Source organism: Aethalodelphis obliquidens, unplaced genomic scaffold (assembly GCF_003676395.1).
Source record: "Aethalodelphis obliquidens isolate GAN/ISIS:26980383/991018 unplaced genomic scaffold, ASM367639v1 scaffold89, whole genome shotgun sequence".
Lineage (NCBI taxonomy): Eukaryota > Metazoa > Chordata > Mammalia > Artiodactyla > Delphinidae > Aethalodelphis > Aethalodelphis obliquidens.
The window spans coordinates 3,769,719-3,793,714 of NW_020838033.1; the positions used below are offsets into that span (position 1 = coordinate 3,769,719).

At 51.0% G+C, this 23,996-nt stretch overlaps 1 protein-coding gene across 2 annotated transcripts in view; it reads right to left on the bottom strand.

Moving 5' to 3' along the window:
- Positions 1 to 5,004: 5,004 nt before the first annotated feature.
- PLXDC1 (plexin domain containing 1) overlaps positions 5,005 to 23,996 on the bottom strand; it is a 63,955-nt gene continuing 44,963 nt past the window's right edge. The window contains exons 9-14 of one of the 2 annotated variants that reach the window (XM_027094505.1): positions 23,594 to 23,675; positions 20,251 to 20,311; positions 18,944 to 19,079; positions 12,721 to 12,756; positions 10,421 to 10,581; positions 5,005 to 8,878 (exon numbers count right to left, since the gene is read on the bottom strand). In XM_027094505.1, coding sequence (XP_026950306.1) covers positions 8,759 to 8,878; positions 10,421 to 10,581; positions 12,721 to 12,756; positions 18,944 to 19,079; positions 20,251 to 20,311; positions 23,594 to 23,675 — 596 coding nt within the window. In that variant the 3' untranslated portion in view covers positions 5,005 to 8,758. Of the gene's footprint in view, positions 8,879 to 9,673; positions 10,582 to 12,720; positions 12,757 to 18,943; positions 19,080 to 20,250; positions 20,312 to 23,593; positions 23,676 to 23,996 lie in introns of those variants that run through there. The other variant, XM_027094504.1, reaches the window with a different exon arrangement.

A 23,996-nucleotide genomic window follows, 5' to 3' on the forward strand; every position in this document is an offset into this window, starting at 1 on the left:
TTTGAGAGTTTAGTCAGCTTACCAATTTAGGCCATAAATATGGATTAGATTGTATTGTTTTCTGTCTGGAAGGATCTTATCTTGTCTCACTGACTCTACCATGAGTACCATAAAGGCAACTATCTCCTATGTTCTGTTTTTTGTTGTGGCTGCACCACACAGCTTGTGGGATCTTAGCTCCCTGACTAGGTATTGAACCCCGGCCCCTGGCAGTGAGAGCACCGAGTCCTAACAACTGGACCTCCAGGGAATTCCCTATATTCTGTATTTCTAAAGCTCCTGCTTTGCTGGGCCCAGGTTGATGCCTAAAAAGTGCATTTTGATTGATGTCCTTGGGAATCCAGCAGTGAGTGAAGGTCACTGCCTTCCTTTCCACTTTCTGGCTGAAATGCCTATGAGATGCTTAGTACTGCTTGGACTACGAAAGATGCTCCATAAACTTTAGCTGTCACTGGTATATTATTAGTGGTAGGTGGAGTTGAAGTTCTGATGTGATCTCCTGGTCCGAGGCAGTGGGGCTTGGGAAAATCATTCAGTGCTCTGAGCTTCAGTTTCCTTTATCCTTAGTATGAGATGTAGGTTTCCACCCTGTTAATCTCAAAGGAGAACTAGTATGCTCAGATGAGATACCATATTGAGAAAGTGTTTTGAACACTAAGAAGATCTATCAATATAAAGTATGGTTATTCTAGTACTGAACTCGGCATCTTGTTTGGCATTGGGCTGGGGGGAGGAATGGCATCAGGAGGTCCCGACGCCCCCCGTGGCATGACTTGAACAAGTGAAAGTGTTTTGAGAGCTGTAAAGCCCTAAAGGAGTGATCCTTTCATTACGAGTGAGAGTGGAGGCGGGAGAGGGAGCCCCTTGTATGTCAAACTGGTAAGGAACTTTGTTTTATTAGAGCATAGGGAAATACAAGTGCTGTGAGAGCTGTACTCATTTAGGTTCTTGTAATTACTGGTTGTCAAATCTACAGCCTGAAAAGAAGGAACTCATGGAACTAACAGAAATCACTGTGGTGGATATATCTTCAACCATCACTTCCAAGTAGAAGAACTAGGAGAAAACTTATAGAAGGCCCATGGGAGCTTTTCTGCTTCTCTGAGCTCTGAGAGGCAGAATGACTTCCTCAAAGGGACTTTTCAGTAAATCTTCATAAACACAGAAAAGGGGATATTCCTTTGTAGCCCTCTGGTACTTGATTCTGACCCGCCCGGGGCCATGAACCCTTCCATGCCTCCCACTCTGCTAGGGGGTTTCCACTGCAGAAAGCGATTTTCCCAGAAATTGAAAATCTGGATTAGGAAGACCTGGGCAGGAAGGAGTTTGTTCCAGAAACGTCTCTGACACTTTGCATTTCCTCATTTTGTGTCCTTTCTTTATGCAGCAGGCAGCCTATGAGTCATATATTTGGGTGCTGAGGTCTGAGAGTTAATGTGTGCCTTTTCCCCCAAATAACCAGAAACTGGCAGACCCAGCCCTGGGGCCTGTGTGAGTGGGAAATGCTTCCATGTCCAATGACCCATTGTCCTGCTTCTGGGGTTGCCGGGAACTTCAACAGTCTCCCCTCGTGAAGGAGAGGAAGCAAGCAACAGGGAGCGTGGAGTCTTACCCACTGACCACCAGGGAAGTCCCAAGAGAGCCATTCTCATAAACTGGGCTCTTACAGATGAGAAAACATCCGGTAAGAGTCTCTTAAGATGTGTGGCCCAAAGGATGGGAGGAGCACCCCCAAGAAGGTTCATTCCTACAGGGCTAAAGCCTAGTGAACTGGAGGTCACCCCATCTGTGGGGCCTCAGATTTAAAACTTCTACTTGAAACTAGGTCAGTGATGCCTCTTCCCACCCAATTTCACTTCCTGGCTGGGAAATGAGTCTTCCACGGAGACAGGGTCCATAGTGCCTTTGACAGAAGACGGGTCGAGGTGTTGAAGGTAGGAGAGTGGGCACGCTTTGGCCTCAGGAACCAAAGCTGAGGGCCAAAGTCCATCTGACTTCTAGTTACCTTTGCCGAGTTCTAGTTACATTTCCTGAGTGACCTTGCTGGTGACCTTGAGCAAATTCCCTCTCGCTCTGAGCCTCAGCGGCCTCCTCTGTAAAGTAGAGATAACAGTAGCATCTCCCCCATAGGTGATAATACAAATAACTCTCATAAAACAGTGCCTGGAACACAGTCAGCACTTAGCAAATGTGAGCTGCCACGCCCCCATCATCATCATGTCAGAGGACAAAAATAAGTAGATCGGGGCCTTTGTAAGTAAGCATTGCTAATGCCCAAAGTTGTGAGCACAGAGGCCTTGGGGGAGAAGGGCCCTGTATGGGTGGACCACTTAAGATGGCTGTTCTCTTGCTCTCTGTACATCCCCAGCCCGACCAGTGCCTATGCTTCGCCTGTATCTTACACGCATGACTGACCTTCCTAGGTACTTGGCCCAGGCCCCAGCTAGTGATTGTTCTAGTTAAAGGGGCAGTGAGGGGCGTGCCCTTCTACTGGTTTCCCTGGTGACTAATGAGCCCACCTGATGTCAATTTCCCTGTAACTGGCAACTCCTTCCCCCTGGGAGCAAAGACTGCCACCATGGCCTGCCCGTCTGCTGCACGTGGTGGGGTGTCACTCCAGGACCCTGCTTCAGACGTGTAAGCTCCCCCATCCATTAAACCATTGATGTCTCTGTTGCTGACTCCGGGCTCTTTCTTTGGTCTTGAATCTGGGCAAGCACAGGCCTTGTAGGCCTGTGGGGTGCAACCCAAGCAAACCCAAGGAACAGAGAGGGGTGTCTGCAGCTCTGGCCACTGGAGACTGTGGGCCCTGGAGCAGGCTGCCCTTCTGACCTTGAGGGAGGCTCTTGGAATTACTTACTGCTCCTTGGGAGAGGGGAGTAAAGGCAAAACAATCACCATTAGGCACTGGACCCACTGTGTCCAAGTTTGTTGAGAGCAGCAAAACTGTGTATTCAAAATGGGGTCTAAACTGAGGGGAGTGTAAGGCGGATCTGTGGAGGAGAGATGGGATCTGTTATTTTTATTTTTTTATTTATTTATTTTGGGGGGATCTGTTATTTTTTGAGGCTTTTCAGACTTTCTCAGCTAGACACGATGAGACATACATTTTGGCTACTCCATCTGAACCCCCGGTGGTGACAGTCAGTTTCTGAATAGAAAAATTTGAAGAAGAAACACTGAAGCTGGAAGGAAAGGTTCTCACCCAAGCCTGGGAGTGTATGATGAGATTTTATTGGCTTATATTTAGATGTTTCTTTTTCCATGCTTTTAGCTTTGTGGAAAACTGTGGGTATGATTTAGCTATCTCTAGGGACCAAATGTAAAAATGTTTTATGAACGTCAGAAAAATCGTCCCCAGAAGAATTTCTCTTCGGTGTTAGCAGTTCAAGTAAGGATTCTCCCTCCCCTCCCCATCTCCCTTCTCTCCAGCCCCATGGGAAAAATGAAGTAATCAGTTGCCGTCCATTCAAGAAAATAAGCACCGAGGGGTGCCTTGGTGTTCTGTAAAGCCTTACGGAGAGTGTTTCCAAATCTTCACGTCGGAGGGTCATTGGAGTGGGGGATCTGGGTGAGAAGAAAGCAGTAAAAATGAGGATATTTTTAAGCTCTTGGGCTGTGTAAATAAATAGATGATAAGCTCATGGTTTCAGGACCCAAAAGTACATACTGTGCCGCATGGCACGCAGGATCTTAATTCCCCAACCAGGGATCGAACCCGTGTCCACTGCTTTGGAAGCGCCAAGTCTTAACCACTTGACCGCCAAGAAAGTCCCTAGAGTATGTATTTGACGTCGTTGTTCTACATCTTCTTGAGACTCTCTACAGGCCTGGAAGATCAGCTTCCCTGTTACACTGTGGCCACGTGGTTCTGGCGTCACCCCACAGTACCCGGGGAACAACCCCAGATGGGAATCCAAAGTCCTGGGTTTGGGGACTGTCTCAGCTACTCACTAGCCGTGTGACCTTGGGCAAGTCACTTAATGATGCCTGGCACACAGTCTGTGCTTAATGAGTATTGATCAAATGAATAAATAAATAAGTAAACCACCTGAGCCTCAGTTTCCTCATCTGAGAAATGGGGGAATAATTCTGCCCCCCCGCCACCTGACAGGCTGTGATCATGTCAGTAAAATTGTTGCCTAGAAATGCTTCTCAAATGTTCATGCGTTTCACTTCAGTCACCTGGGGAGTTGCTCAAATGCAGATTCTGACTCAGTAGGTCTGGGTTGGGTGGGCCTGAGTTCTGCATTTCCAGCTGACCCTCAGGGGATTCCTGTGTGGACCACACTTTGAATAGGTAAGTCCAAGACTCTGATGCTCTACAAGTACTTGAGCTTGTTAACATCTCTTCAGCCAATGGGGTCGGGATAGACTCCAAGGATAGACTAACCAATTGTCCCAGCGGGCTCTCGACTAGGGGGTTTCCTGGGACACAGGGCTCTCAGTGTTAGAGCCAGGGAAGTCCCGGGCAAACAAAGTTGATCACTTCACCAAGATAATGGAAGCGAAAGGGATGCTTCCATCTGAGCTGCTTGTGAACTAGAAAAAACCAAACAAAACAGGAACAGATGAGCGTATTTGCTAAGGAGAGGAAAACATCCCCTCCTTAGATCAGTAAGTCCTTCCACCCCCTGATTTCACAGAGGCCCAGAGAAGTGGGGTGACTTGGCCAACAACACACAGCTCCTCAGGGGCAGGGCTGGGGCTGCAGCTCCGCCTCCTGACGCACTGTGGAGCAGCTGGGGGGCTTTCTCACCAATCCACATGGCCTTCTCCAACACATTCCTCTTTCTTTGGCAAACACAGCATGTTTATTTATAAATTGGCTTGTTTTTGGAGCCTGAAATTTGGCATAGCTGATTTTGGCTGTAAGAAGTTCAAATTTTTCCTCTTTTTGTTTTGGTTTGCTTAACCATGTTTTGTGAGCAAAATATGCAAAGTAATAAAAACGACGAGGCTACTAAAGTGGTTCAAAGGCAAAGCCTCCAGAAATGTGGCAGTGTCAGCTTAGCACATTTATTCTGTATTTCTAGATAGTAGATTAGAAACCCATGAGGTTTACTTCCGGGGACTTACAAACCACGAATAAATAGCTGGAGTCTCTTTCCAGGCTGTTTCTCTTGAGGTGGGACAGGAGTTTGGGAAGAGCACCCCTGGTGGGCAGATTGCTGGAGGCTGTTCCTCTGCTCCTTAGCTCAGTCCTTAGAGAAGCTGGCAGTCATCAGGACTAAAGTCTGTGCGAGGATTTGTAGAATGTCACACAAAATCCTTTGCATTTAATTTTGCACACGGCAGAAGTCGTAAATGAACGTTGCCTTTTATTAACACTGAAATCCGTGCAAGGAATTTTCACGCTGAATATGGGAATACATTGCATTTAGAACAGCTAGTGTGCCCTCAGATCCCAGATCCTTCGAATTGTGCTGTAAGTTCAGGTGACTTTTCGTTGGGGGTGGGGTAGGGTGGAGATGGTGAGAGAGACAGGCTGATTTTATTTGTGACTCCACCTGGTGTAGGGAGTCTGGGTGTGGCCCCTGATCAGGGCTTCATGCAAATCTCTTATCTGTTCCTGTACCGAGAGAACAGAGTCTTAGCTCTGCCCACAACGAAATAAGTGATCAGCTCTGGTGGTGAACACTCTTCTTTTCCCATAGTGTGGTTGGCTGGCAGCTTCTGCCACTGTCTTAATATAATACAACAAGCTACAGGCTGAGCGCAGCTACAAGCTTCGTCCGATGTTCTTAGCAATAATCTATCTATCTTTCTATAAATATAGATAGACACCGAAATATATACATACAAGAACACGTGACACAGGCAAGCCCTGGCAAAACACACACATTTTAAAGATTGTTTCCGTAGGCCCACCGAGAACCTCTAACAGGGACAAAAGGACATTTTCAACCTCAGGCTCCAGGCTGAGACCTGAAGACCTGAAGAGGCAGTTTCCAGAGTCAGGGGCCAGCTGGGGTGAGTGGCTGGTGATACCTAATTATGGCGGAAAGGAGACGGCCAGTTAGTGAAGTTTGAAAAACCCCATCTGCTCTTCCTGGGGCATTTCTGGGTACTGGGGTTGGTGGCTGGGCTTATAGGCACCCATGTTCTAGAATCAGAAACCCCAGGGGCCTGACTGGACAGATCCACAAATCTAGGGGCAGCTGATTAAAGGGGAACTAAGTTGTGCTCACAGCCTGATCCAGGGGTCTCCTCTCACACTTGGCCTCTGCATTCTTCTTCTTCTTCTCATTTTCTTGTTGGCTCTCTTAAGAGTTCTGGTGTAAAACAGAACCTCCCTGAGAGCTTCTGAGTTCTGGGTACAACACAGACAGCTGTTTCAAGGGGTTGAAGCTTCCTGTCACAGTCATTGTATCTGCCTGTGGGGTGGAGGGGACCGGAAGTCTGCAAGCTCTCTGTGGTTGACTGTGCACAGAAGCACCACTTCGCTGGTTGACCATGAAACCCCTGACTCCTTCTGGTCACTCACTGTGCAGGTGAGTCACTCTCTAGAGTTACCCAAAGAACCCGCTCTAAACCTTGGAATAAAACTCCTGGGTCTAAGAGATGCTTGATCTTGTGAGAGATCCTGAGGATATCTGGGAACCAGTGTTAACTCTGCGAGTTGCTGGCTGTTTCCTAGGAGCACTTTGTTGTGGCTTGAGGGACTCTTAGTGTCCAGGGGCCTCTCTTAGGGACACATCTTTAGTTCTTTGTTGCTGTTAACAAACCAGGCTACCTGCTACCGAACAGCTCCACTGCCCTCACCACTGTCATCCCAGGCGCCAGCTAGGCTTGCTGTGACTGGTCCGAGCTATCTCATGCTTTCTCTCTCTACCTGCAGTGTTACCGGCAGAGACCTCAGGACATCGCCGCCCGTTTCTTCACTCTTGTGTTCTTCCCCTCCAGGAATCAGAACAATCGGAAGGGCTCCCATTGGGAAGAAGTGTGCTGGAGTTTGGGAGTGGGATCCACGGAGCTGTGCACTGCATTTGGCCACAGTGGGGACTGCCCCACTGGCCATGTTAGACACACAAAAGTCATAGATGCTCTGCTGGTCCGGCAAGGGCAAAAATCACCCTCCTGCCAGCCAGCAGTGCTGGGAGCCTGGAGTATTTCAGTGCCTGGCTGCAATTTTCCCATTAAGAGAGCTCTGTTTCAGACCTTTCTGTCCTTCAGAAGCTTGAAAAGAATCCTATTCTCTTTGCTGCATTACCTTTTCACTTTCACAAATTCTGATACGATTTCTCAAAACCATAGCTATTCCTTTGCCTGGTTTATGAAGAATACATATAGATAGCCGAGGTCCAGCACGTTTCCCACTCTGATTGTTACCATCCTCACCAAGGATAAGCCATGAAACATCTGGAAAACCTTCAGCCCAGTGTTTGGATGTGCCTGGTTATTGGCAGACTCCCTACCCCCACCTCAGGAGGCCTTGTATTTAAACTAACTTCTTTCTTTGGCAGCATCCCGGTGACATGCATAAAAGGATGTGACTAAGTGGAGACTGTGATTTAATATTTATTTGCTGATGATGTTTTTTTACTTTGAATGAGGGTGAACTATAGGTTTTCACTTGAAATGCTCTTCAGAAGCAACCCCAACTCATCCCTGGGACAGAACTCCCTTAAAAGCAGGTTAAGTTTAGGAGCCTAAACTCTCTGCCCCAAGAACTTCCGGCAGAGCTGGGGAGATGCAAGCAACTTTCCAGGTCAAGGTCTTACGTATAAAGTCCCTCTTTCCCACACCAGCTTCCTCTATCCCAATCCCTCTGGAGGCTTTGCTTTTCAACTGAAGCTCCCTGCTGGGTATGTTTCAAGAAGCCCTCTCTCCACCTTGTTTCTCTTTAATGGCTATAAAATTCCAGCTCAGAGGAGGAAAAATATTAATCAGGCAGGCCCTGCCTTTGGAGGTACTTACTGGCACTGACAGAAGACCAGGCCAGTGAATACAGTGGACACCAAACGTGCCATTGGAATGAAGAGCCCGCAGGGTAGACGCGGCCATGCACAGCACGGCTTGCCAGGCCCGGGCTGGGCTGCAGTTGGATAAAGCCCGCAACACAGGCAACACACATGTTTGTTGCAGAAGTACTGGTTCTCAGCAGAAACGTCAAGCTGGGGTAGTGAAGCCTAAAAATACAATCTTCCCACAAGTTCTTTCTTCTCTCCTTTGGCTTTCTTCTGATGCCAGCATGCCAGTCAGTGGCTTGCCAAAAGGGCTGGGAGCAGCCACACCTGTGTTTTAACAGATGGAGAGAACTCCTTCTTCAGACTTCCAGAGCACGGAAGCTGGGGCAAATTATGCTGCATCCATAGCCTTGAGGACCAGCTCTTGAGTCTATGGACCCTGGAATACAGCGGCCCCAGTCTAGAGCTGGGTTCTCGCGTGTCATATGCAGGGGCGTTAGGTGACCGGAGCAGGGCATCTGGCCGTCTCCAGGTGGGAGGGGACCTCTGAGGCAGCTACAGAGTAGACCATTGAGAGACTCAGAAGGGGAGACCCCTGGCATCAAAGCAGGCTGAAATTAGGTTACTGTTCCTTAAAAGTTCAATGTGGTTGTTTTTCTGCCTCCTGCTTCAATAGTTGGGGTGTGATGGCCAAACTATAGCTCTGGCGCCGCAGACCATGGGCTCATCTTCCCAGCCAGGGTGTGTTCAGAGGAGGCCAAGGAAGGTCACTTCTCTGCTTTGCTTTGACTCGTTTGCTGAGGTCCCCGGGTCTTCCTTCCTACCCTTCCAAGGGAGACCTGGCGCTCTCAGCACTGCTCGGCCTCCACGAAGCCCTCCTTCTCGTGGCCTGAGGGCTCAACTTCTGTGTAGGTGGAGTGGTTAAGGTGGCTGCGGAACTTCATGGCCGGCCAGCGGCGAGGTCTCCGCTGCGGGGACACAGGCGCAGAGTCAGTGGGCGCGATCCCTCCCCTGGGACCCTCCCCTCCCTCCCCCTTCCCCCAGGGGACGGCTCTGAGCACTTCTCAAAGGTGCTGGTGGAGGGTGAAGTTTAGGGCCCTCTCCCCCAGAAGGCTCCCGGCTGTGATCCTTCGCGCCCCTGGGAAACTTGCTGGGAGCCCCAGGAGTTGGGAAGGAAGAGGTCATTTTATTCCTCGCCGTGTGGACTGCAGGACGCAAGGTGGAAAGCACAGCAGCACACTGAGTGGAGTCCTGAGACTGTGGAAAGTGAGGGAGTGGGTAAGAGATGGAATGATCTGGGAGGCTCTGGAAACGCTAAGATAACCCTCCAGAGAGTACAGTCCTGCATCAGAGCTGGGGAGCTGGAGGAAATGCAGATTCCCAGGTCCCCATCAGACCTCTGGTCAGCAACCCTGTGGCTAGGGATCTGCAGGTTCCCCAGGAGAAACGAGGTTGGCCTTAGCCTCAGTAGGTCTTAATCTTAAGCTAAGAATGACTGGTTAGAATTCATAAGAAACAGGGGGCATCTAAACAGAGAGGAGGGGGCTTCCCTGGTGGCGCAGTGGTTGGGAGTCCGCCTGCCGATGCAGGGGACGCGGGTTCGTGCCCCGGTCCGGGAGGATCCTGCGTGCCGTGGAGCGGCTGGGCCCATGGGCCATGGCCGCTGGGCCTGTGTGTCCGGAGCCTGTGCTCTGCAGCGGGAGAGGCCACAGCAATGAGAGGCCCGCGTGCCGCAAAAAAAAAAAAAAAAAAAAAAAAGAGGCGGGAACGACCTAGGCCTCTGGGTGATGAGGTTGGGGGCTTGTGACCCATGTGGAGGATTGCAGTCCCAGCGCCCCCATCACCGTAGGATTCAGAGAGCTGGTCAGATGCCGAGAGTGGGGGGCTGGGGCAGGGGCTGCTGAGCTCTGTGGCCCAGAGTGAAGGGGCGCAGGCCTTACTTCCCATGCTGCACCTCAGGCTGACTCTTCTGAATCCTGAGATGTTGCAAACTGCAGCATCCTCAACAAAAGCTCTCAGACAGAGCAACTCTTATGATTACTATGGCCTGTCAAATCGAATTGAAAATCGCACACAGCAGGCCAAGAGGCAGAGACCTCAGTTCCATTATGGCTTTGAATAAGCACCAGGCCTGGAAGTTGGGTGTGAGAGACCATAAATCATTAGGGATGGTTGCACAACACTCAAGGAGCATGTGAGGCGTTTTTGGCCTCTTTCTTTCTTCTGGGGACTGTTCTGATTTCACAAACGGGAGCGCAAAAGCAGAGGCTGTTCAACAGGACAAGAGGGCCGGAGGACCCTGAGGGGTCAAGCCCTGGGGGGTTAGGGACTCAGAGGGTGCCCACCAGTGCAAGATGTGCCTGGATGGAGTCAATGAAGTCCCTCAGGTGGAAACAGGAGGCCGGCACGTGGCGGGTGAGGGATGAGATGGGGAGAGGCAGGTACTGAAAGGCTGGGGAAACACTGATGCAGATGCAGACGCCAAAGCGGTGGCCCAATCCTGCACTGACCTCGATGAAGAAGAGCGCAGTGTTGGAGGTGGGGTGGCCATTGATATAGATCCCGGCCAGGATGATGGCCGCCAAGAGGAGGACGGCCAGCACGATGCCCACGATGGTGCCCAGGTGCAAGGGGGGGCCCTTTGTCTTGGGGGACAGGTTGTTCTGAAGGCCTGTGGAGAGACCATTAGGTCAGGGGAACAAGGAAGGTGGGGTCATGGGGTCCTGGGTTCTGACAAAGTCCCAGAGATGAAAGCCGACAGAACCTTCAGGTCTACTTATCAAATACATGCAAAGGTGGAGTCGGTGGAACCATTATGAGTATGACATGAACTTTGTTCTTAGCACGGTTCAGGTGGTTTTCCAAAATCGCTTAAAACTTGCCCAAATGTCTACTAAGGATCATAACATTTCTCTCCAGTACCCATCCCATATAAGTTCTTTTAAGGAATTCACAAAGGGCATGTGATGGTTAAGACTTGGGATCTGGAGCCTGGCTGCCTGGATTCAAATCCAGGCTCTGCTACTTACGAGCTGTGTGACCTTGGGCAAATTATTTAACTTCTCTGTGTCTCGGTTATCGTTTCTGTAGCACAAGGATAATAATGTTAAGTACCCGGTAGGGTTATTGAGAGGGTGAAAATGAGATAATTCATGTCAACTGCTGAGGATCACGGCAGGTATCTTGGACAACTTTAAAAAGTGTTAGCTATCAGGATAGCAAAATGACATCTTTACCTGTCACTGTCCACTACCAGATTCTGGCCTCCTGTACGGCAAGGACAGTGTCTCAGTCATCTCTGTGTTTTCAACTCTTAGAAAAACCGGCAGACCCATCAGAGGAACTCAATAAAAGAAATGAACTAGACACTCGGAGGGCTAAGAAACCAGCAGACACTCTTTGTGAACATTCCAAGCATTTGAAATACATTCCCCAGGAGAAGACTGGGTATTATCCATAGACTATCGAACTGGAAGCTCATCCAGTCCAACCCCTTTCTCGTACGGCTGAAGGAATGGAAATACAGAGAGATGAAGGGATTTGTCCAAGGACACAGTTAGTGCCAGCCTCCAAGAAACCTAGTTCCCTGATATTACCTGGGGTGGGCTTTTGCTCCTTCTCCCTGCCCTAAAAGGATGTGGAGATAACGACACAGAGAAGACAGATGAGCATGTAAGCAACACAAATGTTGAATCCACTTTACATCGCTGGTGGGTGGAATGGGAGTCAACAGTGGGTAGAGATTTTTAATAAGATGTTGTGTGCATCCAAAATCATTATGTTCCCCATCCCCGTTTCTCTGTCAGCAGAAAAATAAACCAGGAGAGAAACCATCCTGGGGCACTCCTGTGCGTGGTTCATGCCTCCATCTGCCAAGAGCTGGGGGAGCTGTGATGACACGCCCCAAGCTGGCCTCTCCTGAGCTGGCCGTCAGACCTCAGCCTTCAGTGACCCTATGATCTGAGGGGCAGAGCTTGGGCTGATGAGCACATGGTGCAGAGTAAGGGGAACGTGGCCCAGGGCCCCCTGCTTCCCCACAGCCCAACAGACACACGTGTACATTCACACCCACAGCCCACAGAGCAGCAATGGCTCCGTCTCCCGTGGGAGACCCCATTAAGATGTGCTGCGTTAATAGCCCCTCCTCTCCTGCTGGAGCCCAGGTAACAGTCTCCCAGCCCCTGGGGCCGGAAGGCTCTTCCATCTCCCCTTTGTGGTAGTTGCAGCAAGGGCTTGAGCTGGCTCTGGGCAAAGGGCAGGGGAGGGGTGGGGTCACCCCATGTCCCCAGAGAGGAGGTTATCCCCCAGGCAGTCCTGGGGAAAGGGGACCCCACCTTCTGGCACCCTGTAAAAATTGTGGTGGGCAACGTTTATGTACTCTCTGGCAAGCCACTTGAGTGAGAGAAGCTGCTCTCCACCCCTCATTGGCTGGGAGGCCCCTGGAGACAGAAGCCAGGGCCACAGGCCACACAGCCATGCCTGCCCTAGCTTAGCCCTCACTTCCTCCTCTCACTCCTATCAGGGAAGCGGATACTCAAGGGCACAGAGGCTGGGAGAAGAACCACAGGAGGTTCCTGGCTGAGATGAGAAATGTCTAGATGTAGATTTGCTCCTTCAGTCTAGGGGGTCTGTTCCCAGAAGCCCCCTGCCTTCCCACCCAGCAGGAAGTCTGGGAAGCGCAGGCTGCTGTTGTTTCCCCCTCCCCCACTCAGAGTAAAAGCAAAGAGGCCAGGTGACGGCTGCACCCTCTTCCAGGGTGGGTCCAAGAGGCAGTGGTGTGTTGCAGAGGGGCAGGCAGTTCTGTACTCACCCTCTCCTTCTGCATAGGGATTCAACTTGGTGTCATCTTCAAAGGGAAAGGAGAGAAGGCACAAGATTAGTGGAATCATGATGGTCTCTGTCACTAGGTCTAGATGAGACTTTAGGGAGGTTCAAGTCCAACCCTTCATTTTGAAGGCTGGGAAACTGAAGCACAGAGAGGGGAGGTGACTTGCTCAAAGTCACACAGCAGTGTAAAGGTAGAAGGCCAAGACAGACAAGCCAACTTTTCGTAGTGTTCATACATTCAACAAATATTTACTGAGTGTTTACTAGGAGTTGACTCCGACTGGGGGCCTCGCCCAGACAAAGGGAGTCAAGAAGGAGGGATGAGCTATGGGGCTGGGAGAAAGGGTCCCAGACAGAGGAGAGAGCGGGGCAAAGGCTGGAGTCAGCAAGAACTTGGCCATTTGAGACAAAAAAAAGCAGTTCAGTGCAGCTGGAGGGTAGCGAGGATGTGAATGAAGGGTGGTGAGAGTGAAGCGGGGGCGTGGGGGGATCAGCTGTCTGGAAAGCCAAGTTGAGGGCCTAAGGGGCAGCAGGAAGCTGAGGAAGGATTTGAGGAGAGGTGTGTGTGTCACAAGATCGAATCTGCTTGGAGACTTCCCAGGGTACAACACACTCCCTCTACACCTCAAGGAGTGTATCTTGCAGCCTCCTAAATAAGTTCCAGTGGGTGACCCTTCCTGTGGCTCTTCCCCACAGATTCCTATGGGGAAAGGACAGTGAGAATTCCACGTCAGGAGAATGTTCTAGATGACTGGAGCTTACTGCTTCAAGCATCAAAACGTTAAACCAGCGGAACCTTCCACAATGTAGGGCCTGCAACACGCGCTTCGTTCCTCCTTCCCCTCCAGCACCTCCACCATCCTCCTCATTTTAAAGGCTTCCACTGGCTCCCCTTTGTTCCCAGATGTTCAAGGCCCTTCTCAGTCCCAATCTTCTTTTCTCCTACCACTGGCCACAACTCAACAGCATGTCAGTGTCTGTGACAAGCTACCCAAGGCTCTCCAGACCTTGGAGCCCTTTCAGATCTCTGAGCCGCTGTATGTACTGTTCCTCCTGCAGGGGATGCCCTTCCTCCACTTCTCTTTCAAAAGTCCCAACCCTGAAATGCCCCCTGCAGGGCTGGGGCTAGGCTGATCCATGTGACACAGGGTCTGATCCTGTCTTTTTAGAATTTTTTGAAATTTTGTTTATTATGGAATTTTTGGCATTAATTTTGATTTTTACAAATATTGCAAGAAAAGATTATTATCTTATTTATTGTTTTTTTTTTTTTTTTGGTGCCTCCTTAAACTTGATACCTGCACTGAGTGCCTCACTTGCCTCACCCTAGTCCTGGTCCAGGCCCGTCACTTCCTGGAGGACAGATGGGTGTGTCCTCCCCTGTGTCCCATTGCATTTGGTATCTGTTTCTGTGGCATCTTGGGTCCCATTGATTCCATAGACTGTGAGCCTCTCAATACCCAGCTATTTACACTCCCAGTGCCTGGACGTGGCATACTGCCCTGCTCTACATTTCCAATAAATCTTCAAATATCAAAAAATCACATTAGATAATAAAAGAATAAACCATAAGAAAAAATTGAAATGGTCCCTTATAGAGGAAAGAGGGAATAGGGCGGAGGGGAGAAAACTAGAAACGAAACTTCTTTGAATATGGCTACTTTTGTAGATTTGACTTTGGAATCATGTTAATTATCATTTAACTGTTACATAATTTATAAAAAAGTTAAATTTAAAAAGCACCCCTCGGGACTTCCCTGGTGGCTCAGTGGTTAAGAATCCGCCTGCCAATTCAGGGGACATGGGTTCAAGCCCTGGTCTGGGAAGATCCCACATGCTGCGGAGCAACTAACCCCGTGAGCCACAACTACTGAGCCTGCGCTCTAGAGCCCACGAGCCCGCGTGCCGCAACTACTGAAGACGGCGCGCCTAGGGCCCATGCTCTGCAACAAGAGAAGCCACCACAATGAGAAGCCCACGCACCGCAACGAAGAGTAGCCCCTGCTCGCCGCAACTAGACAAAGCCTGCACACAGCAGTGAAGACCCAGCGCAGCCAAAAATAAATAAATAAATAAAAAATAATAATAAAATAAAATGATAAAAAGCACCCCTAAAAATTCAAAGTAAAACAAAACAAATAGAGAGTTGTAGGCATATAATAGAAAGATACGTTTTCTTCAGGAATTTCAATACACGAGGTATTTATGTATGCCTCTGAGTCTATTTTGTTACTACAAGTTGAAATGATGAATTGGTTACTCAACACTAACCAAAGTAACCCTAAACATCATTGGACAAATTAACTTGATTGGAATCAACTTGTTTTGAATCTAGACCATTGGAAATCCATTGTAGCCCAGTCCACATCTACCCTTGGCAGACAAAAGGACACCCACAGCCAGTCCCTCCCACAAGGTGACTGAAGGTGACCACCCTGTGCTCACAACGGCTTTTCTCCCACTCACTGAGGGCTGGTTGGGGTCCACAGAATGCAAACTGATTCTCTCATTAATGGACTGTGGCCCAGGCCCATGAAAACTCACAGAGAGAAGAAATGTGTGTGATGTCTCGTGAATGAGTTGTCATGTTCTGTAGTTAGTGGTCACTTCTGGCTGCTACCAACATGTTCTGTTCAGCTGCTCATCAGATGAGCCCTTATGCTGCACACAGCTATTCCGGGTCAGTGCCTGTCTGTCCTTATAATAAACTGCATGGGCTTTGTGGCAGCTGCTCGCCACTCTGAGGTCTTTCTGGTTCACTTAAGTGGGCAGCATTTAAGCAAGTGAACAACTCTTAAAATCCAGCCCTCATACCTCCTGCTCTCCTGGTCCTCTCCATTTCTCTGGATGGCTGGTGACAGAAGGGCTCCACACGCCCTCCAGCAGCTGCTCTCACTAACTTCTCTGCTCTCCAACTCTGCTCTGACCAGGTGGGTCCCCCTGGCTGAAGTGCTGTATCCCCTTCATTCACAACATCTTCCTGGACCCCGAGATATACTCTGCCTCCAGTAAGTCTCCCTGTGTGGGTTATAATTGCACAGGCAGGGGGTGACCCAAACCTGTCCCTCCAGACACCTTGAGAGTTTGGGGTGGGGAGAAGTCTTTATCAATTTTTCTTTTCTTTCTTTCTTTTTTTTTTTGGCTGCACCCCATGGCTTGCAGGATCTTAGTTCCCTGATAGGGATCGAACCTGTGCCCCCTGCAGTGGAAGCGTGGAGTCCCAACCACTGGACCACCAGGGAAGTCCCCCCAATTTTTTTCTTATAGAGGTAACCTAACAATCTCTACCACCCGCTCCAGGACTGGAAGGACATATGTTTTTCTTTTGGGGACTATTACACAGCAAACAGAAATGACACATTCCTGGGCTGATAGAAGACACACACATGATAAAACTGATAAACAGAACACGCTGCCTTTATGTAGGGACAGCTCATCAGGGCAATAACCCGGGAGAAATGGAGAATACTTCCAAGTCAGGATTTGAATCCAGCCCCCAGATGCCGTGCGCTGGGCTCTCCACGCCCACACAGCCACCCTTCTGGCCTCAGGCACTGTGCCCCATGCAGACGTAAACCTCTGAGGGAAAGGCTGCGTTCGGATCTGGAGGATGGGGTGTGTAGCCCCCAGCCCAGCTCTGGGCTCAGACCGTGCCCTCAGTAGCACATAGGGTTAACTCAGGAGTGACTGGCCAGGGGTTCTTCTTTTTAAGTAGAGTGTCCTTTAACTGGAAGGTCACCCCTGGACTCAGTTATTAACTCCCTGAGGGCAAGATCTCCTCCTGTGTCATTTTTCATTTGGTTTATTGAATCCCTCACAGCACTAGCACAGTCTCTGCTCTCAATACCTGAGCTTTAACCAGGTACTTGTTATTCCTGGGCAAGTTCAGAGTGTTGCGACCTGTCTGAATCTGCCCACTTGTTCACCCTTCCCTATTTTTCCACCCATTGAATCCATGAAGACACTTTTCTATTTTTTTTTCAGCACTGAGAAAGGCAGTGGGGTCGAGCAAGATTGCTGCTTTTGGAGCTAGCTGAGACCTGACTCCACCTCTTCCTGGCTGTGTGACCTTGGGCAAGCCATCAACCTCTCTGAGCCATACTGTCTCCTCTGTAAAATGGGGATCAAACAGCATCAACGTACAGGATTGTTAGGAAGACTAAGTGAATATTAATGGGTGCACAATGTTACCACCCTACGTGGCGCATGGTCAGTCCCCTTAAATATTTGCTCTTTCTATCAACTGTTCACTTCCCTCCAGCCAGATCCATGGGTTCCTGCTCTCCAGTCCTCTAGGCTGCATTTAAAAAGTCAGGAGGGGGGCTTCCCTGGTGGCGCAGTGGTTGAGAGTCCGCCTGCCGATGCAGGGGACATGGGTTCGTGCCCTGGTCCGGGAAGATCCCACATGCTGCAGAGTGGCTGGGCCCATGAGCCATGGCCACTGAGCCTGTGCATCTGGAGCCTGTGCTCCACAGTGGGGGAGAGACCACAACAGTGAGAGGCCCGTATACCACAAAAATAAAAGAAAGAAAGAAAGAAAAAGGATAAGGGAGGAATTTCTCAGAGATAGCCAAAGAATCTGAGGAGCCTACACGGGGTTCCCCACAGGGTGGCTGGACCTCTAGCAGCTTCAATAAGACTTCAGGCCTGGGTGAAACGGAGCAGGATCCTACGGTCCTTGCCCCCCATGTCCTCAGCCTCCCTTTTGTCTGTGGAAAAACTTTAGCCAAAGAGTAAGTTTAATCAGAGATGTGAAAAGATGCAGAAACAAGGGAAATAGTCCAATAAGACTGAATAATAATAGTCTAGGCATTAAGCATAGTCAAGGACCTTAGTTCCTCTTCAAGGGCTATAGATAATATTCTGAGCCATATCATTTGAGCTGTCTTATAGATACTGAAACCCCCATCAGGTGGAAGAAGTTAACTACATGATGACCAGACTGTAGCCATGACATAAGCTGCCACAATTCTGAGAACTGGCCTCAAAGAAATGGGAAGAAACGGACCGTGGAACTAAAGACCATGTTAGGTAGCTAGTCAGACGTGAGTGGGTCCCACCCCATCCTGGATGGGGTCATCTTTCCCTCCCCACCTGGACACTGGTGACCAGAACATGCCCAGAGATCCTCCCTTTTTGTGATTAAGGACCACTAAGTTTCCAGCCTTATGAGGACCAAGCAAGATATTGAAAACCCAACAGGGTTTTCCGAACCATCAGCACCGGTTGGCGCAGGTGCACCCAGACCTAAGAGGTGACTCAGACTAACCTGGGGTTCATTATGCGGTATTTATAATAAGTTACCATTGTGGTTCCCCACCCCCACCCCCATTTCCGATTGGGTGCTTATGGGTAAGTGTCTGCATACAAGGAGAAAAGTTATATAACCTAAAGCTGTCAATCAACTTGTCAATCCAATGATGCAGGACACAGGGAGGGACTTGCCACGATTTTGAAAAACCCAGCCCTATCCTCACTGCGGGGCTGATTCTGGTGCCTAGACAGCTCACTGTCCTCCCTTCTTGAGGGTGTACTTTTGCTTTGCTTAATAAAACTCCTGCTGCTTAAAACCACTCTACGTCTCTCAGTTGAATTCTTTCCCTCCAGAGGACCAGAACCCAGGAGTCACCGTTCCACCGGTAACAGGCGGGTGGCACAGGAGGCCCAGGGACAACCAGGCCTGAAGAAGCAGCGATGGATCAGCAGCAACCCAAGGTGGTCAGAGCTGCCCACCTACCCTCCGCCCACTGGACGCCACAGGACCGCGTAGCCAAGCCCCAGGACGGCAGGGGTGGAACTCCCCACCAGGCCAGCTCGGCGAGGGCTGGGAGCCAGAAGGGAAGTCAGAAAAATCAGGCAACCTTTCCCTGACGTCTGAGTGTGTGGACTGGGTTCATACCTGCTACCGGGATGCTAAGACCTCACAGGTTCTCTAAGGATCGCTATTAAGATGAACCGCGATATTATATAAAATACCTGGCAGTGTGCTGGGACAGTAGTTTTTCCCCTCGCCACAGTGAATTCCGTCCCACAGCCTTGATATGGGCGTGGAGTCTACTCGCTCTAAACCTGGCTTCTGCCTCTCACCAGCAAGTGTCCCCACGCTTGGAGCCTCAGGTGTGAAAGGATGGAGCAGCCCTCTTCCCTGAGATAATCCCCATCAGGGACAGTGAGGCTCCAGGGCGGTGGCTCCGCCCCACTCTTACCTTCCGTGGTGAGGCTGTCGACGAAGACGGAAGAGGAGGTGGTGGTGAGGTCTCCGTCAAAGGGGCTGAAGGAGCTGTCGGGCGAGGACGAGAAGGAGTCCTCGTCCTGGAAGTCCTCACACGTCCTGCCCTCTGCCTGCAAGAGAGATCCTGTGCTGCCCTGGACAGAGGCCTGGCCGGCGGCCATGCTGCACACAGGAGGATGGTGGGGCGCTTGCATCCCTCAGCGGCCAGAAGATTTAAGATTCCAGTGCGTGGCCCAAGCACGGTAATCTAACCAAAGCTGGGCTCTGAGTACATTTAAGCTTTCCACTTTATCCTGAAAGCGTCTTATCTTACAGGGCAATTTATCTGTCAGCTGCCTCGAAGCCCTCCTGAAAGAAGGAGCTGAGATGCCAATCTTAAATAAAGCGAATCTGTACGTTCACCAACAGCCAGCGTCAGCAGTAGGCTTCTGGATGGACAAAGTTTGTTTTTTTTCTAAGGCCAGAAACGGCTCACCCAGCCTTACTGATAAAACAGATGGTGGTGAGCACAGAGCAGTAATCCTGGGGGTTCACATTTAAATGCTGGGTCTGGCACCTTCACCATCTCGCCGGCTGTGAGCTGCAGGCCAAATCACTAAACCTCTCTGAGCCTCAGTTTCCCGCTCCGGTAAGTGGGGGCACTGGCCCCCAGCTCCCGGGGACCGTGTTAGGATTAAATCAGGGCAAGTGCAGGGCAGCACGCGGTGAAGTGCTGGGTGCGTGCGCTGTGCTTGCACTGCAATGGAGGGAGGAAGGGAGGGGGAAAGGATGCGTGGATGAAAGGGTCTGTGTCAGTATAAGGTGTGAGAAGTGGAGGCTCCCCACCCAAAGTGTTGAGCATTCATGGAAAATTCCAGCAGTGAGAAGGAACCTGCATGGGATTCTAAACGGGAGGTGCCAGGAACAACCCTCCTCGTTCCCAGAACCACTGCCTTCCTCAAATGCCAGAGGGCTGGAGCCGGGTAGTCGCTTTTTGAACATCACCAGGTGCACAGCCTCCCGGAGGATCCCGCTGTGGCCAAGGCCACGCCCAACGTACCCTCTGTAAGGACCAAAAGAGCCCCTGGAGAGGCTCCGGGCCAAGTCACCAGAAGTGCTTGTCTCAGGGACCCATCGAGCCCTCGGAAACCTCCCATGTGGGTCTAATTGGCTCAGAGCAGACAGGGAGACAAGCCCCAGGTGGAGGGGAGAATTTCACCAAGAGCCAGAGATGCCTTGAGAAGAGCTACCCGAGCTAGTAGCCCTGCTCCTCCCCACACCTGGCTCACTTAAGCCTCTCACCTCCTGGGCACAGCCATAGGACAGCCACTCCTGGCGGTAGCGGTCAAAGCCACTGGAGCATCTGCAGGGGAAACCAAAAGGCCAGAGGTGTGATGGGATTGACAGAGAAGCCCTCCCCTTCACCTCCCCCTATGCGGTAACAGCTCTCCAATGATAGCAAGGAGGGGGCGAACCTCCCTAAGACCACTGGGCAGGTGCCGTGGGAGCGAGAGTCAGACCCTCCTGTCCCTCTACTCCTTTCCCCAAAGGAGGGGAAGCTATTTGTGGCATCTTCTCCCTCCTCCTGACCAAGCTCCCCAGGACCAAGGCCACATCTGCCCAGATGTGGTGTGTGTAGGGAGCTGACAGATTGCATGACCTCTAATGACCTTTAAGGCCCTCCTGACTCTGGGCGGCCACGAAATTGCTGAGAATCCAGGGAATTCACACACATGTTCTCATCTGGGGAAAGTCTTACTCATTCCCCAGGCCCCACTTCTTCGTGGAGGAGCCTAAACTTGTCAAGGAGGGGCAGGGCTGAGGGTGGCCGTCAGCCAATCTGGCCAACACCCCCTGTGTGATCATTGAAGGGCAGAAGTCAGGGTCCTGCCAGAGTCTGGGAGAGAGTAAACACTGGTTGACGAGGGTTCCTGGAGGACAATGAGAGCTCAGCTGGGCTGGAAGTTGTCAAGTGCTTCCCTAGGGAAGGGGTGTGGTGCGAGGATGAACCAGAGAATGTCCTCCATGGCATCAGTTCCGCTCTTCACTCTTTGGTGCCAGGAGACTCCACCAAGCCCTACTTAAGCTCAGGAACCGCCGCATGGGAAGATAATATCCCGAGCCACCAGCGCTGCGAAAGGATTCGTAGCTGGTTAACTCTGCCCCGGCAACTGCCTGCCCATCGATCCGACACCTGGTGAGGCTGAGGCTTCCAGGCGCTGTCAGCCTTTCCTTCTGAAGATGCCTCTGAGCTGCTCCTCCTGCAGCAGCGGCAGCTGAGCTGAGCCATCCACACCCCGTCTGTCAGGTCCTCCGTGCCCCCTCCCTTGAGGGATGGAAGATTAAGGGCATTGTTGGGGGCTGGGGACTAAAGTTTCTTTTAGGCCAAACTAACTGGTTCTTTCAAGGACTGAGCCTTTGATAAATGTCTAAGAGCACCCCTTTCCAAGCTCGGGGCCAACCAACCCAGATGCAGAGGAGAAGGGCATGAGAAAGGGCCACCGTTCGAGTGCCTCCTGAATGCCAGGTGCTGCCCCAGTCCCATGCTGCTCCGGCACTATCTCATGGGACCCTCGTGACAACACTGTAAGACAAGGGTTATGTGTGACCCTCATTTTCAGAGCCAAATCCTGGAGTCAAAGTCACCCATAGACTTCAGAGTGGGTCACCGGGGGGCAAGAGGGATGAAAGGAAAATACCTGCATGATAAGTGAAATAATCTAAATGAGATCTGGCCCCAGCACGGGGAGGGGACGCTCTGGGAGGCTGCAGAGGGCAGAGTAGGTGGAGGGGAAGCCGAGAAGCCATGTGGTGGTTTCAAGCAGCTGTTGGTGGGAGAGACCATGGCGGCCGGCCCCCTGCACCAGCTCTGACCTCTGGCTTTTTAGGAACCTGGAGTCAGCTCTCAGTTGAAGCTGAGGCTCCAGAGATCTGTCAAGAAGGGGCCCGTGCTCGGTGAGCCCAGGCTCACGGACATCCGGGGACAGGATCCCTGATAGAGAGTCTTTGTCCCGTAGTTGACATAACCCAGCAAAGGCAGTATCCACACCCAAGGCCCTGCCCTCCCCCTGACCAACCCTCATTAAACTGTCATAGTTTTCTGGGTTTGGGCGTATGCATTAAGTGGGGGTGTATCAAGCCAGGGTTTTGCTTTCATGTGAGCCATTTTGCAGTTCTCATGGCTCAGCTGCTGGTGGACACTGAGTCATGCGGTGGCAGCCAGCCCCGGCGTTCCAGCCTCCTCTGCAGTCATCTGGATGATCTCCCTGTGCTCAGACAGTGACTCTCAAACTTGAAAGTGCACAAGATGGACCACACCGCAAAGCTCCACGCCAGGAAGAACCAACCTGGGGTGTGCCCTGTGTACTCTCTCTGAGGCTCTGTGCCTTTCATGTGAAGGGCCCTGAACACTTTGCAAAAATACTATCTGGTATTTGAGGAGTTAAAATAACAGGCATGTTCCTTACCCATATCTCCCCGAATCACATAACCCCAGCCCATTTTACAGGGAAAACAAACTGAGGCCCCAAGAGAGTGAATAAGAGCACAGCTGTTGGGAAGAACACCTGGGAGGCCAGATGAGCACCCCTTTCTCCTCCCGGCCCAGAGCTGTGTCTCGTGTGCTAGGCCGGCGGCCTATAAAGGCAGTGGCTTCTATTTCTGCACCAGGATACTGGAAAGAAGCAAAGGAAACACTGACAGATTCAGGACAGCTGCAAAGAACTCAGAGCCTCTATAATTTGCAATTTTTCAAGATTGCCTTAAAGGCTCTTGTAGTTCATAGCTTTTCCCACTCTCATGGGAGCCCTAGTCCCCAGAGAAATTCTTTCTTTTTTTCCCCCCTGCCATTTATTTCTCTTGGACAGGAGAACAGGGCTCAGATTCTGAGTCTAATCCGTGAGGGAATGACTTCAGAACAAGGAGAGAAGATGACTTGGATTTAAGAACTTTATGCCTGAGCCTGGATCTCATCCAGAATTTTCCCTGCTTCCAAAACCAAGCAAACACAGCTTTGTCACTTGCTCCAGCTTTCCACAGACGCCTGCAATTTCCACACCCATGGTTTTCAGGCAACCCTTCTGCAGCCTGAGAAAGATCTTGAGGTGCCGATTTGGGGTCATGGGGCTCTCCTCCAATGGCGATGGGTCTTAAGCTCATCCCGTCCCTGAGCTGGCGGATCTCACGCTTGTTTGCAGATGAGGTACCGTGTTAAAAGGCAGGTTCTTGGGCTTCTCTCCGAGACCTGATGCAGGGGGCCAGGGGTGGGCCCCGAGAATCTGCATGTTTAGCGCAAGCCCTAGGTGATTCTGGGATGCTCACAGCTGTGGACCACTCTTTGAGAAGGCCTGCCAGAGGATGAACCAACCCTCCCAGGTGCAAGGAGGGAGCTGCAGTAGCTGGAATCTCTGAATGGTCTTCCAGAAGTCTAGTGTCACCACAGGGTGACATGTCATCACCTTGATGGGTCACAAGCCTCAGGGAGACACTCACTTTCATGATATTCTTGTCCTAAGTGTCACAGTAGCGCTGGCCAGAGATACCCTCATGTTGGTAATGAGGCCCGAGGCAGGGAGTGGGGCCGTGCCACCAGCTGCCCCCCTGCACAGTCTGCCTGTGGGAATAAGAGGGTGAGCCTGGTACAAACCTCTGGAGGACATGGCACCAGCTGCAGTTGAAGATCAGGTCTGAGGACATGCAGGTGTCGCAGCTCCGATGCTGCAGGCAGGCTGCAAGAAAGAAGGCAGCGGCCCCTCAGTACCAGCACCTCCACAGGCCTCCAAAAGGTGCAACTTTCCTGAATGCTGGGTCCTTACACAACTCTGGAGGTTCTGACTAGCAGGGACCCTAGAAGTTTTTAATGCCACCCTCACTTGAGTCCAGCCTTGATTCTCTAATTCTCCCTCTCTACCCTCCCTCCCTCCCACCCTTCTTTCCTCCCTCCCTCCCTCCCTCCCTCCCTTCCTCCCTTCCTTCCTTCCTTCCTCCCTCCCTCCCTCCCTCCCTTCCTTCCTTCCTTCCTTCCCTCCTTCCTTCCTTCCTTCCTTCCC